Genomic DNA, 14,616 nt, shown 5'->3' on the forward strand with positions numbered 1-14,616 from the left:
CCTAAAAGCTTTCTTACTTGAATGGAGTATTTTCAGGGTCTAACATTGCTTTGTTGCGCAGGGTAGCTGGTCCTGCTCCTACTGAGGTATCACTAGGACATGTATTGATGTAGTTTGGAGGCGGCCCTTCAAACTGGTCCATTTTCTCCTGTAGGATTTGTTCCCAATTTTCTAAATTTTTTATCACAGCAATGCCCAATGGGGAAGTTACAGGAAGATCTAAAGAATGACAAATATCAATATTATTTTAACATCAATGAAAATCATAACAATGTCTATACCCAAATAACCACAATTCTTATAGCTAATCCGCTACAGCTAATAGAAACAAAAACGAGAAAAAAAAAATCTCATCAAGGTGATTATTCAAAAAACTAACCATTCCATGCCATTAATGCCATTAATCCTACTTTGTGAAATAGGATCAGGAATAGACCTGGGATTTCATTGGTCAAGGAACTAGGTGAGGAAGTTCCTTCTACTGATGTAGGCTAGCACCTTGTCTGTAACTTACTGTCTTAGAGAGAACTTGGAGCACTGAGAAGTTAAGGAACTTGCCCAAGATCAGAAAACTACTCTATGAGAAGAGAAACTTCAACTGAGGCTCTTAGTGGCTTTTTTTCTGTAATACTAAACTGCCTGTTGATATTCCCACTAATTTATTTCTTTAAAATAACTGAATAATATTCTTTTTCAGTAAATAACCTATATTTCTACCACAATAAAAAGATTAAAGTAGTATCACTTTCCCAAGAATGGGATATACTTTTTATGTTTTCTCAATTTCCCCTTAACATTCTTAGCTAGACACACTTCCTATAACAATTTCTCTCAAACCAATCTAATTTCAATTCAGTGAATTGTGAGGAGTCAGATACAAAACTGAGGGCCATGGGACCTCTTTGGTATTTCACATAGTGCTTCATAAGAGAAATTATTTACATTGTCTCTGGAAATTAGGATTTATACTGAAATGAAAATTTTGATCAGCAGTTAATTCCTATTTACAGGTGTCTATAACCAATTATTCTTAATAGTTTCAAAAGTATTCACTGTCACTGCTCCAGTTTTCCTTAACACACAGATTCTCACTTTAGGCCATGCCCCCAATTTCCTAAGATATAATTCACTGCTGCCTAGCCTCATGCCCAAAATCTACAGCAATTGGCATGAGAAACATGAGACAGTACTCTTTCCACCCTGAGAACAGACCTCAAAATTTTAAAAAGTGAAAAAGGCCAAAAAAAAAAAAAAAAAAAAAAAAACCACAAAGAAAAAAGAAAACCAACAACAACAAAAGAATCTGACCACAGAAAGTTTTTATGGTGACAAGGAAGACCAAGACACAAACTCAAACAAAATACCAAAAAATCTATGAGCAAATCTTAAAGAAAAACAGGAAATGGTCTCAAGCCCAGAAATACTCAAGGAAGAGCTCAAAAAGAAAACTAAAAATCATATAAGAGAGGTAGAAGAAAAATTGGGTAAGAAATAAGAAATTGATGCGAGAACTGGGAAAAAAGAGTCAAAAGCTTAGAAAACTGCTTTAAAAAGTAGAATTGGCTAAATGGAATAGAAGACACAAAAATCCAATGAAGAAAACAACTCCTTAAAGAGTACAACTAGTCACATGGAAAAGAAAGTGCAAAAGTTAATTAAGGAAAACAACACCTTAAAAGATTTGGGCAAGTGGAAGTTAATGACATCAAGAATCAATTAATCAAATTTAAATGAATGAAAAAAAAAAAGAAGAAAATGCTGCATGGAAAAAAGCAACTGACCTGGAAAATAAATCCAGGACAGACAATATCAGACTAGCTGAAAAGCATAATAAAAAGGAGGGCTTGGACAGCAACTTGAAAAAAATTATCAAGGAAAACTGTCCTAATGTCCTGGAAGAAGAGGGCAATACTAGTATTGAAAAAATCCACCAATGACCTCAGGAAAGAGATCCCAAAATAATAACTTCAAATATTATTATAGTTAAATTACTATCAGATCAAGGAAAAAAATACAAGTGACTAGAAAGAAACAATTCAAATATCAGAGTCACAATTAGGATTATACAGGACTTGGCAGCTGCAACATTAAAAAAAAATCAGAGGTCATAGAACATGATATTCTAGAAGGCAAAGGAACTAGAACTACAACCAAGAGTTTCTTACTTGGCAAAATTAAGCAGAATACATCAAGGGAAAAAATGGTCATCCAATGAAATATAAGGATTTCAAGCTTTCATAAAGGGCAGAAGTAGGGTTAGATCAGAACTAAACTAAAAATCTGACCTCTAATATCAAGATCCAAGAGAAGCATGAACAGGTAAAAAGAGAAAAGCAAATATAAAGAATTGAATAGAGCAAAACTGTTTACATCCACACACAGGAAGATAATATATGTAATTTTTAAAATTGCATCACTAACAGTATAGCTAGAAGGAATATACAAAGACAAAAAGGTAAAGATACAAGGAGAATTTGAGGGAATGACCAAAAAATTAAGAGATAAGAAAGAGGAATACCCTACGTGCAGAAAGAAGAGAGACGTATAATGGTATAAATAATTATACATGAAGAAGCATGAAAGATCTATTACAGTGGAGAGGAAGATGGGACTGTGTATCTTGAACCTTATACTCATCAGTACTGCCTCAAGAAGAATAATATACACAATCAGTTGAATATAGAAATCTATCTTAACCAGGCAGAGAAGGGGGGGGGGTGGAGGGGGAGGAAGGGAATTTAAGTAAAAGTTGGGTAGGGTGGAGACTGACAGAACTGAAGGAACATTAGGGAAGGTAATAGTGAGAAGCAACATACTGGTGAAGAAGGAAGAGATAGAAGGACAGAGAGGACAAACAGAAGGAAAAACAAGATGGAGGGAAATACACAGGTATTTAATAATTGTGAATGTGAATGGAATGAACTCTCCCTTTCAGGAAAGCTTGACAGTTTCCTTCTTTATTCTAGAAGCTTCAGGGTGGTTTCATAATTTTGTGTGAAATATTGGGAACTCAATGTTATTAGAGAAATATAATTCAATATGTAGAAAGTTCTCACTTTATAATTTGCATCATGCAAATTCAACTTTATATAAAGAATTCTGAAAGAAATCTGTTTTTAAAAAAATACCCTTGTTAATATTTTTTAAATTTCATTTTTAATTTATGAAATATCCTTTATTTTATCCACCCTTCTAAAATTCCCTCCCTTACTTATTCAGCCAATTCTCCTAATCTTAAACTATACCCCACCTTTCCCCTGCCTTTATAAAAGTTCAATGAAAAATTACTTTTATTGAAAAAGGGAAATAGATATCCAAATTCTACAATAAGCAGTGATTCATATACTCAATATCAAATTCAAAACTTTTTTCTTGGTATCAAAAAAATTTTTAAGAACTTTGGAAAAGCTAATAATTATTGAAAAATAGTTAAAGTAAATTACTCAACTATAAACTCCAAGCTCACCTGAGAATTCCAGACCAGCAACAGGAAAGAAATTTCGGACATTATGAAGTGCGAGTTTAACCATTGCCAAATGTATAAGGGCCCAGCTGTATAAAGAAAATGACCATCATTAGCTCAAAAATAAAATTTCTTACTGTAACTTCTTGTTCTTTCTTTCTCCATTAATCAAATTACATAATAAAATTTCTAAACAATCTTCATTATTCTCATGACACTTTAGTCTATCTTCCCTAGAACTGACAAAGAGATTTTCTTTGAATGCAGATGCAGTTATGACCTCCAGTGACAATCTACCACATCTATACAAAACATAAAATGTCTCTGTGTAGCTTTTAAAGGTCCTTTGCCCCACTCCAATCTACCTTTTCAGAATCATTTGTACACCACTTCCCTCTCCTACTCGACTTTGCAGCCAAACTGGCCTTTTCTCTGTTGTCACACAAAAAGCTCTATTCTACCTCTCTGCCTTTGTAATGGCCTCTCTATCTCTGAGAATTCCTCTACTTTCCTTCAAGAAGACAATAGCTTATTTCAAATTTACAACATAAACATATAAATGTATATTTATATATGCAATTTACAATTTATATATAATATATGTAACTTAAGTTATAAGTAGTTTGTATCTATATCATTTAATTTCACATGCCCTCATTGATTCATACATATCCCAATTGATGGGGACCATTTTAGTTTCTAATTCTCTGACACTACAAAAAAAACTAAAACTAATTTTATACATATGGATCCCTTTGATCTCTGTGAGATGTCAGCCTGTCACACTGTTTCTCTATACCTGGAATCTAAACTCTGTATTTCCCCCAGTTGCCAAGCAAAATGGATCAAGATCAAGACCTGTAGATTATTAGATTTTTCTACATACCTGTAGGAGTTTGGATCTCTATGCTCCTGGATTTGTGTGTCAGAAAAAAAAGCATCATCATCTTCTTCTTCACTATGAATGCTTTCATCTGAATCATATATAAGGCCACTATCAGATAAAGGTAGAAATGGCTGCAATGGAAGATAATAGTATTTTTAAAATACAAAATGAGTACTTTCAAATTCAGATGTGACATTTAAATAATACCAATCTCAGACTGAAAACTGAAACTGTAGTTTATTGTCTTTTGTGGTCTTGATATTGATTAGGCTCTCATTAATAATGAAATGAAAATTCATATATGAGCCCTCAATGACCAAAATTTCCCAAGAAATTCCTACGAATAATTTTTTTAAATTCCTAGTTTATTACTCTTTTTTTTTTTTTTGGGGGGGGGGGGGTGGGGGAAGAGGGGTAAGGAGGTAAAGGGAGAGGGAAAGTAATCAGGGTTAAGAGACTTGTCCAGGATCAGAGCTAGTAAGTATCTGAAGCTAGATTTGAATGGAGCTCTTCCTGACTCTCAGCCCAGTACTTTATCCGCTTGGGACACTTTGCTGACCTGAATTTCTCCAAAACTTTAAAAGCCAGTCTCCAGGAGAAGATAATACAAAGAAAATGTCTTAGTGCCAGTTAAATGAAGCAGACTATCAATGCCCTGAAATTAACCAAGGTGCACCTACAATACAAATTAGAATACAGAGAGATTAAGCTTAAAAATTTGGATGAAAAATTGTCTTTTTTGAAGCCTTGAGATTTAAAAAAAAAAAGTTTCAAGAATCACTTAAATATTCTGGAGTTTTTAAATACCACTCAGCCCTATGCCTTCATCTTGCATAAAAAGGGAAGAAGCTCAAGATCACAAAACTGGTTAGTTTCAAAGTCAAGCCCAGAAGTCAGGTCTTCCAACTCCCAGCAATCTACCATTGCTGCAAGCAGTCAATATATTTAGTTTAACAGACATTTACTTAAATGTTTAATATGTTCAATGCTAGAAACTAGGAAAAACAAAAGAGCAGAATATGGGGTTCATGCCTTCAACATTTACAGTCTTGAAGTTGAGGAAGGCACACACACAACCATAATATAAATTAGTAGATGAGCAGAATGATATTCGTAAAATAGAGAAAGATTTTATGTGCAGTTTAATAGAGAAAGGGTCATTAATTGAATTTTGAAGGAATTCAGATAAGAGATTAAGAAGAAGATCACTTTATATAAAAGGAACAATAATGTGAGCATGACACAAAGGCAAGACTGTCTGGGATGATCAGAAGACAACAGCTCAAGCTAGGAAGAATCGATGTTTTAATAATGGATTGGATATAGAGGCTAAGGAAGTAGGAAGGAGTCAAAGATGGCTCTGAAGGAAGAACAATATATATAGTGGTGATAGCCAAGTAGATGAAAAGAACAATACACAGATTATATGCAAAGCATAACTACACCTCTTTTCCAGAAAGAAACAAAAGATTGTAAGGGAAAATATTACAGTCAGTAATTTTAAAAATTGTTTTTGTTTAACAGTTTTTCTATGCTATAAGAAAGGGGATTCAATTCCAGGGCTAGGGTAAAATCCCAAAACAAATGTGATCTAAAAGCAAAAGAATATAGTGCTACAACATAAAGTCCAGTTGACTACAAAAATGATATTTCTGTTAAAAAGTACCACCAAAAATTATGCCCAAAGAGCTATAAAACTGTGTCTACCCTTTTATCCAACAATACCACTACTAAATATGTATTCCAAAGAGATCATAAAAAGGAGAAAAGAACTCATATGTGCACAAATATTTATAGCAGCTCTTTTTGTGGTGGCAAAGAACTAGAAATTGGGAGAAAATTGATCAATTGGGGAAATGGCTGAACAAATTGTAGTATATGAATGAAATGAAATACTATTTTGTGCTATAAGAAATGATAAGCAGGCAAATTTCAGAAAAACTTAAAAGATGTATATGAACTGAAGTTGACTGAAGTGAGCAGAACTATGACAGACTTAGTTAGCTCTTTTCAACAATGCAATAATCCAAGACAATTCCAAAAGACTTAGGATGGAAAATGTCATCCATATCCAGAGGAAAAACTATGGAGTCTGAATGCAGATAGAATGCAGATACTATTTTTACTTTTGGGTGATTTTTTTCCTTTCTTGTGGAGTTTTCCCTTTTGTTCTGATTCTTCTTTCACAATATGACTAATGTAGAAATACATTTAACATGATTGTATGTATATATACTTACATCAGTTTTACTGCTGCCTTGGAAAAAAGAGGAGGTAGAAAAATTTGGAATTCAAAATAATACCCAAAAAATGTTGCATGTAACTGCGGGGGAAATAACATTAAGTAGAAATAAAATTAAATTATGGGGAAGAAAAAAGTACTAACATGATCAGAAAAAAGTAGCTAGCTAGAGAAAGTGACAATATTAATATGATTTTACATATATTTAGTCTGGGGCAATGTGATAAATATAGAGAAAGAAAGAGAGACAAAGATAAGAGACAGAGAAGGAGGAAGGAAGCAAGCTACAAACATGCAATTTAGTACTAAAATCCAAGGAATTTGTAAGATCAATGGTATTTGTAGTGTTGTTTTTGATTGGCTATGTCATGGTATATTGTAAAAAATTTTCATTAAATATTTGAATGTATTAAAATAACCCAAACTTTCAGTAATAACTAAGATTCCTGCATGTACTTATATACTTTGCCTTAAGTGATACAACCTCCCAGAGTAGTTGAACACATTCTGATTTCCAGATAAAAATAAAGATTTTTGTTATTTGGCTGAAACAATACTTGGAAGAGTTAAAATTTTCATTCTTCATGTATCTTACCTTTGCGACAAAATAATCCCACATACTAAGTTCTGGAGGGATGAATTTTTCTTTATAAGATGGTCTTTCTGCAGGTACTGGTGGGGGTGTTGCATCTTTTACAGGCCTTCCAGGCACTAACATTCTCATGTTAAAACGTCTTCGATGTTTATCTATTTCCTCAGAAGGAACAGGAGGTGCTATTTGGGAAGATACATTTTTGGGTTTTGTTTTTTTTACTGGTTGTTTAAACAATTCATACTTCTCTTCACCCTACTGTTTAAAGATTGTAATCTGACTGAAATTAATTAGAATAGCATTTGAAGGAGACCTTGCAGTTTTCCTACTGAAATACTAACCTGCAAGCAGCCATAACCCATGTTTGGGGAGACTTTCTTGCCCCCAAACAGCATGTACTTTTTCAGTGGAAAGAGGCTGAATTAAGAAATACTTGAATGTGAAAATACTGCTCCAGATCCTACAGAAATCATAATGAAACATGATGCCTGCCTATTAGAATTTGCACAATCAGGTTGGGGAGAAAAGATATATAAATATTTTTATATAAATAACTACATTCAAAAGCAATATAAGATGAATAAATGAATGGTAACATTTTCTATATACTTTCTCCAATTCTATGTTGCCTCTTCCAATTTCCATTATGTTTCAAATATCACTGCCGGTAGTTCAGTAATCACAAATTCTACTTCTTTGAGCAATCAGGTGCTCTCTTACTAAATCTCTGTACTTGTCTTTGGTACTAACTCTGTTAGTCACTTGAGTTTTGTCCTTCCTAGGCTAATGGTCAATGTGGGTTTGGAACTTCAAAGAAATATATTGCACTTGGAAATATAGTGCTTGTAGATGCTAGGTAGAACTTCAGTATAAGAAGCATCAATAAGTCAAACACTGTGTTTTGGTATTTATGACATAATTGAATCATTCTGTACAAGGGAAAGGGTCAGAATGCAATAAATACTAAATACAGTTGCATAATATTAGGGAAAAAAAGGGAATTAAAACAAAACATGAACAATTAAAAAATAAGCATGCTAGATATTGTTTAAAAACTTTGACTTGGATCTAAGTTTAAATTTTTGATATACTCTCAGGATCTTGTTTTAATTCTCTGGCTTCAAGCCCAAGGCTCCATCCATTGTACCATGCTGATCTTAGGGTCCTGTTATAATTCTATCAGTAAAACATTCCTTTCCTCTTGAACATGATATTATGCTTGAACTTTTCAACTTCCTTATTTGCAACATTCAAACATGTTCACATTTTCCCAATCTTAGAACAGACAGACAAGATGTAACACACATTTCAGAAAATCAAGTTATTCAGAATTATCAGGGATCAGTTATTCATCCTGGTATTAAAGGAAGTCAGTGTGTATTGAGTATTAAGGATTTTAATAAGACAATAATTTTTTAAGTTCCTAAAAGTAAGACACTGAAACTTTCCCTCTAAAATTCAAATTATGTACATTGACATGCAAATCCTAATGGCATCAAAGTTACCTCACCTGAAATATTTTCCGATTGTCTTCGAGGCTTTACTACAAGTTTCACTCCACCTCCAAACACAGCAGCCCACATCCGACTGTTTAATGGATGAGCTGCTAGTCTAAATAATTCATTGAAGGAATTTGTGGCAAGGGCATGTATCAATAAACTTAAGTAGACAGCAACAACAGCTTCACACAACAAGATGTTCAATTTTGGTTGGTCCTCATCTCGAGCAGAGCTTAGTAAGTTGATAAGGGAGCTCACACCTGCAACAATTGTAGAATAATCAGTTTACGGTATGGAAAGAAAAATCTACAATCTACTGGGCATACGCAATTTTAACAGACAATGTACAATCTCTTTTTGAAAAACTGTACCAACCTTAATGGCATCATTTCTTGCTTAATGGCTAACATTTTCATTCTAAAAAGCAGTGATGACATTATACAAGTATTTAGGTTCTGGGTCAAAAACCTCCTCCCAAAACTTCATTAAGATTTAATGTTTTCAGCATCTAGAATAGGGATTCTTAATCTTTTTTATTGTCGTACACCTTTTTGGAAACCTGGTTAACAATAATGTTTTTAAATGCATAAAATACATAGGATTATAGTCATCAAAATATTTAAAAACCTAAATTCACAGACAATAGATGAAGATCTGATCTTGCGTTAAACAGGAAATGGTGACATTAACTTAAATTTTTATGTATCTTCTTCATCAATCAATATTTTGAGCAAAACTGCTTCAAATAATTTACAGCATTTCTTCTTTTATGGTTGTTGATTGCTTGGATTTCCTACTTTGAAAACAGCCGCTTCTTCATAGAAAATTTATTTATGGGGGAATAGCTCTTAAGTCATCCATCTAAATTAGTTCCTCACCTATCCTGGATATAAGACAGAGATGAGACCTATGTGTTAAGGGAAAGATCAATTCTCTGAGAGGATTCACAGCTGTAGATCATAACATCTGAAAGAGTTGCAGGGCAGCCTTTGCTGACACAGGTGTTGTGGACTAGAAAGGAGATAAATTGGAGGCAGAGGGAAGAAATCAGACAAAGCAACAGTCCCTCAAGTCTCCTTGTATCATCCTCTCATAAGAGGAGATCCATTCTGGGCTGGCTCTCCAGCAGCCACTGTCAGGTGGCTCCCATGTATTCCAACAGCTCTCCCGTGTATTCCAACACCTATGCATACTCTCAATGAAAGGGAACAAAGAATTAAGGTTTTAGTATTTTTCAAAAATAAGAAAAAAGATAAACTAGCTAACATAATGAATAAAAATTCAAATATTCAGAAAGTGAGGTTCTTTGGAAAATAATTTTCATTTTTCCAAAGGTCAAAACTCCTAAGATTCAACATGCTTTGGAGATTCCAAAACCAAAAGCAAAAAGAAATACATGGCCTGGAAACAGATCCTACAAAATGGTAAGACAATAATTCCCGAAGGAATATAAGAAGTAAGAACCATAGATAGTCTCAATTAGAAGGAAGCCCCTCAGGGCAAATGCAGAAGTCACCCTTCTTCATACAGATAGTCTGTGATTTTAAGGAGAAAAAAAATGTTACAGAGAATAACATTCTCAGAGCCCTTTTCCAGAAAAGTTTCACCACATATACTAAGGAATGGATCTGAATCATGGCTGGGCACACTAAGATTTGCAATCTTTTCATTTCTCTAAATAAAGATTTTAAAGACCACCTCTCCTATTTACAGCTAAGTAGAACTTAGAAAAGCCTAATATTTCCACTTCCCTGTAGAGGTGGAAATGAAGGATGAGGTAGAAAACAAGATTCAAGAGGGAAAAGTTAAAATGTTTACACTATAAACACTAACTGGGAAGCTTAAAAAGAGTGGTAAGAGGTCATGCAGTTCTCAAAGCAAGAACTGGAAATAGCAGAAATTAAAAGTACTCATCCAGAATTCAGTTAAATGAATGGATATGAAGGAAAGGAAAGACAGAATACGAACAGTCAAGTGTCAGTCACAGAAGTCAGAACTTCACTATTTAAGTCTAAAATATTGTTTAACCAAAGAGAAACGAGATCTAGCTTCAATGGACTAAATAACACTTTGATTAATGGCACTTAAGTCTTAAACCCCGGAATGGGAGGAAAGGAATCTAACATTTGATTTTGGAGGCACAGTTACAAGCACCAAAAGAATGACATAGGTTTGGGGAAATTGGTTAAATTCAATGAGAGGGCTGCATTACATGATCTAAATTCTATACTCAAAGGAAATGACCCATTGTGCCAATGTTTATCTGAAGAGTCTGGGAACCACGCTCTCTCTATCTCTTTCTTTCTCTCTCTCTCTCTCTCAATCTCTCTCTCTCTCTCTCTCTCTCTGTGTGTGTGTGTGTATGTGTGTGTGTGTGTGTGTGTGTGTGTGTCTCTGCCTGTCTCTCTGTCTCTGTCTCTCTGTCTCTCTCTCACACACACACACACAGTCACTTATCCAATCAAAAAGAACTTAATAGAGTCAATGTAAAGTCTTACAATTAGGTTAAAAAAATTTAATTGAACAAATACAGGTAGGGGAAACAAAATTAGTTACTTCATACTGAAAAAGATGCATGGGTGACTGAACAACCAAAAAAGTTAATTCAATTTTAGACTGCATTAACAGAAGCAGAATGTCCAGAAGGAAAGAAGCACTGTATTTTCCCACTATAATCTGTGCCCCGAAAAGACCAAATTTGGAATATCGTGTGGAGTTCAATTTTAGGCACATTTTTAAAGAAGAACATGACAAGCTTCTTAAAGTTCTTAAAGGAGATTTCAGGATAGAGAGAGGTAAAAAAGACAGGTGCTGAAAGGATGCAGAATCATGTCTTAAGAGAATTTATTTAGGTTGGTGAAGACTCAAGGGGGAATTGTTTTAAGAATTTAAAAAGCTACATCTAAGAGGGAAAGCTTGTTATTCCTGATCCTAGAGGACAAAACTAGGAGAATAAAAGATGCAGGAATCTGATTTTGGTTCAATATAATAAGGAAAAAAAGGTTCTAACAATCAGACATGTCCAAAAGTGGAATAGAATGATTTAGGATATAGAGAATTCCCCATCACTAAACGTCCTCAAACAAAAATGTGAGTCGATTGTTAAAAGAAGTTCTGCTCAATAGCATTCACATTTTTCTTTGAATTTTCATAAATCTACCTACCAGTTATTTATGGAATTCTTTTCTGAAGTGCAGACTCAGAAAACCCAAAGATAAATAGCAATCCATCTAAAAATGGATTTATCACCAGTTTAGGGAGACTCTTTGTGCAGTTCCCAAAAGTATACTTACAACTTAATTCTAGTTCTCTGTAGTTGATGTCATTGAAAATCATTCTTTCAATCTCTTAGTTTTTTTTAAAAGAAATTGTCACATTGCAAGCAAAAATAAAATAAAATAAAATAAAAAATCCTACTATATGAATCCTCTCACCTGGCCACTGAGCAGGAGATGAATTTGGTGTTGCATGTTCATCAATGCTTTCTGTTCTTAGTCTTCGGCGATCACTTAAAAGAAGCCCTTGGTAAGCCATTCCTGTAAACTGATTCGACTCAGTCTGGCTACTAAAAACAAATGAAGCATTTCTAATGGGAATCTGAGAACATTCTTGAAATGAAATTCATTACAAATGTTAAATTTATTTGTATTTTCAAAACTAAGGATCAGAAGATGTAGTACATCATATTATGGAAAATTATCTTATGATTTTAAAATTCATTACACTATTTGTTCTTAATAAACAAGTAAAAATGGTAAGCAAATTGTTGTTACCTTTTGCTAGATTTCTAAACCAGTAATCTATTTTGGTGTTACATAGGACAATAAGTTTAGCCTTGAACTGAAAATGTACCGGACCTTCAGGTAACTGTTTTTAAAATATTTAATCCTCAGAAAAAATGTTTTCAAATAATTTCTTCTCTGTAGTAGCTAATTTTAGTACTAGAAGTAGTAATAAGTCAGTAGTAATGTAATTTACTGATGGTCAATCCAAACTTTGGTTCGGATTATTATCTACTATAATGTATTGAGATTTTTCAAAAATTATTACTTCCAGCATTTAATTATTTATACTTTATATTAGAAGATCAGCCAACAATAGCCTCAGGATGAAATCTAGTCTACTTCTAGTTTTTATGCAGCTTGACAGGCAAAGAATATTTTTATAGATTTTTGAAAACAATAACTTTTTAAATGTAAAAACCACTCAGTTTCTGGGTGGTACAGAAATAGAAGGTCTGGATTTGGTCTACAGACTAATGTAATTTTTTAACTCTTGCTTTAAATCTTACACAAAATCTCAAAGTTGGAAAAAATCAGAAAGGCTAAATATTCTAATCTAAACATAACTAAGAATTATCTCATAATATCCTGGACAAGTGGTCATCTAGGCCTCACTTGAAGAGTTTCAGCAATGAGGGAATGATTTATGAATGTTTTTAATGAAACCTGGACCATATATTCTTGCAACTTACTTTCCCCATATTTAGAATAGCCTAACCATCAAAATTCAAAATATGCAAGTTATCATAAACACTATTTGATATTGAGAAAGTAAAAAAAATTTAATAATTTCTTCTCATTGATATCCAGAAGAATACAAATCATAACTATATCTCAAAGGAATACTAATTTTATTCTTTAAGCCAAACTTTAGAAAATATCATTTTCCCATTTTTTCAAAAGGATTTTCCATTTAAAATCAGAACATAAGAAGTCTAATAAAACAAAATGAAGTCTCATAATTTTCCATGTGAGTAAAATCCAGCTTACTCTATTTATAAGTGTCTTTCTAGATGCCAAAAATTGATGATTAATGTAAAAACTTCCAATAATGCCATTTTGTCATATTCTACACCATCTGTTCTTTTTAAATGAGAGAGACTAGCTCTGAAAGGAATCTTTTTTGGTTATTTTTTTAAGCTACTTATTTAAAATGTCAGTTTAAAAAACAAATGCATACAAAATACTTCCAACTTATTAATCATATTTAGAGAATAAATCATGTATCAAATATCTACAGCAGTTAAGAAAGAGAAATCTAAAGTAAAATAAACAATGAAATAAAACTGTGAAAGAGCACTTCTCCCCTGATTATTCATCTTTTAATAAAATACGCATAAGGACACAGAGCTTTATTTAAAACAACAACAATGACAGAATTTTGGAATAGTTCCATTAAATTTGTTTTTTGTATGTCTGTTTTAGTGCTATTTGTTTAATGTTTCTTACCTATAGCTATGACTGTCACATAATGCTTGGTAAATAGATGCAGAAAGTGAAGCTGCTAATGAATGAAGTGTGTGCACCTAAAACCAAAACAGCCAGAATTACATTTTGTATTAACATTTCTATATAACAATAAAATACTCAGAAATCAGAAATTAACCAGACTTCCATTGCTGTCACAAATATAGTTTGATTAATAACACAGGTATAGAATTAAAGTAAGACAATTAGCCTCCCTAACAGTTTGGACTGATAATCAATCTATGTTTATGCTACTAAGTTACTGCTCATTAATGCTAAAAGATCAGCTTAAGTATTCATGAGTAACTTTCACTGAGTTCTAAGGACTACAAAATAAAAGGAGTACAATAATTTCAGAACCTGAGAAAAAATTATTGCTTTAATACAGGTTTGTCCCTGAAGATAGTCCAACCTGGAAATAATACATTTACTAAAACCAGTGAAAATTGGGGGAACAAAACAAAACTTCTCACTTTTACATCACCAGGTTTGGATCCATTTACCAAATTATATCAAACTTATTAGAATGATTCTCATGGCCCAAAGAAGATTTAAAAGCATTTCCAAAAGTAAACCAATCTATTTCAAAAAAAATGAATCTTCAAAGCTACCAAAACCAATTTGAATCCTATCAATCAAATCAATGTGAAACCTTTTACTCAATGGAATCAACTTCTGTAAAATT

The 14,616-nt window shown here is 33.0% G+C and overlaps 1 protein-coding gene across 2 annotated transcripts in view; it reads right to left on the bottom strand.

Moving 5' to 3' along the window:
• DMXL2 (Dmx like 2) overlaps window positions 1-14,616 on the bottom strand; it is a 154,817-nt gene that overhangs the window by 21,519 nt on the left and 118,682 nt on the right. For both annotated transcript variants that reach the window (XM_051980656.1, XM_051980658.1), the window contains exons 26-32: window positions 13,914-13,990; window positions 12,117-12,247; window positions 8,694-8,942; window positions 7,187-7,365; window positions 4,350-4,480; window positions 3,467-3,552; window positions 18-219 (exon numbers count right to left, since the gene is read on the bottom strand). In XM_051980656.1, coding sequence (XP_051836616.1) covers window positions 18-219; window positions 3,467-3,552; window positions 4,350-4,480; window positions 7,187-7,365; window positions 8,694-8,942; window positions 12,117-12,247; window positions 13,914-13,990 — 1,055 coding nt within the window. The remainder of the gene's footprint in view (window positions 1-17; window positions 220-3,466; window positions 3,553-4,349; window positions 4,481-7,186; window positions 7,366-8,693; window positions 8,943-12,116; window positions 12,248-13,913; window positions 13,991-14,616) is intronic.

Source organism: Antechinus flavipes, chromosome 2 (genome assembly GCF_016432865.1).
Source record: "Antechinus flavipes isolate AdamAnt ecotype Samford, QLD, Australia chromosome 2, AdamAnt_v2, whole genome shotgun sequence".
NCBI classification, from domain to species: Eukaryota; Metazoa; Chordata; class Mammalia; order Dasyuromorphia; family Dasyuridae; genus Antechinus; species Antechinus flavipes.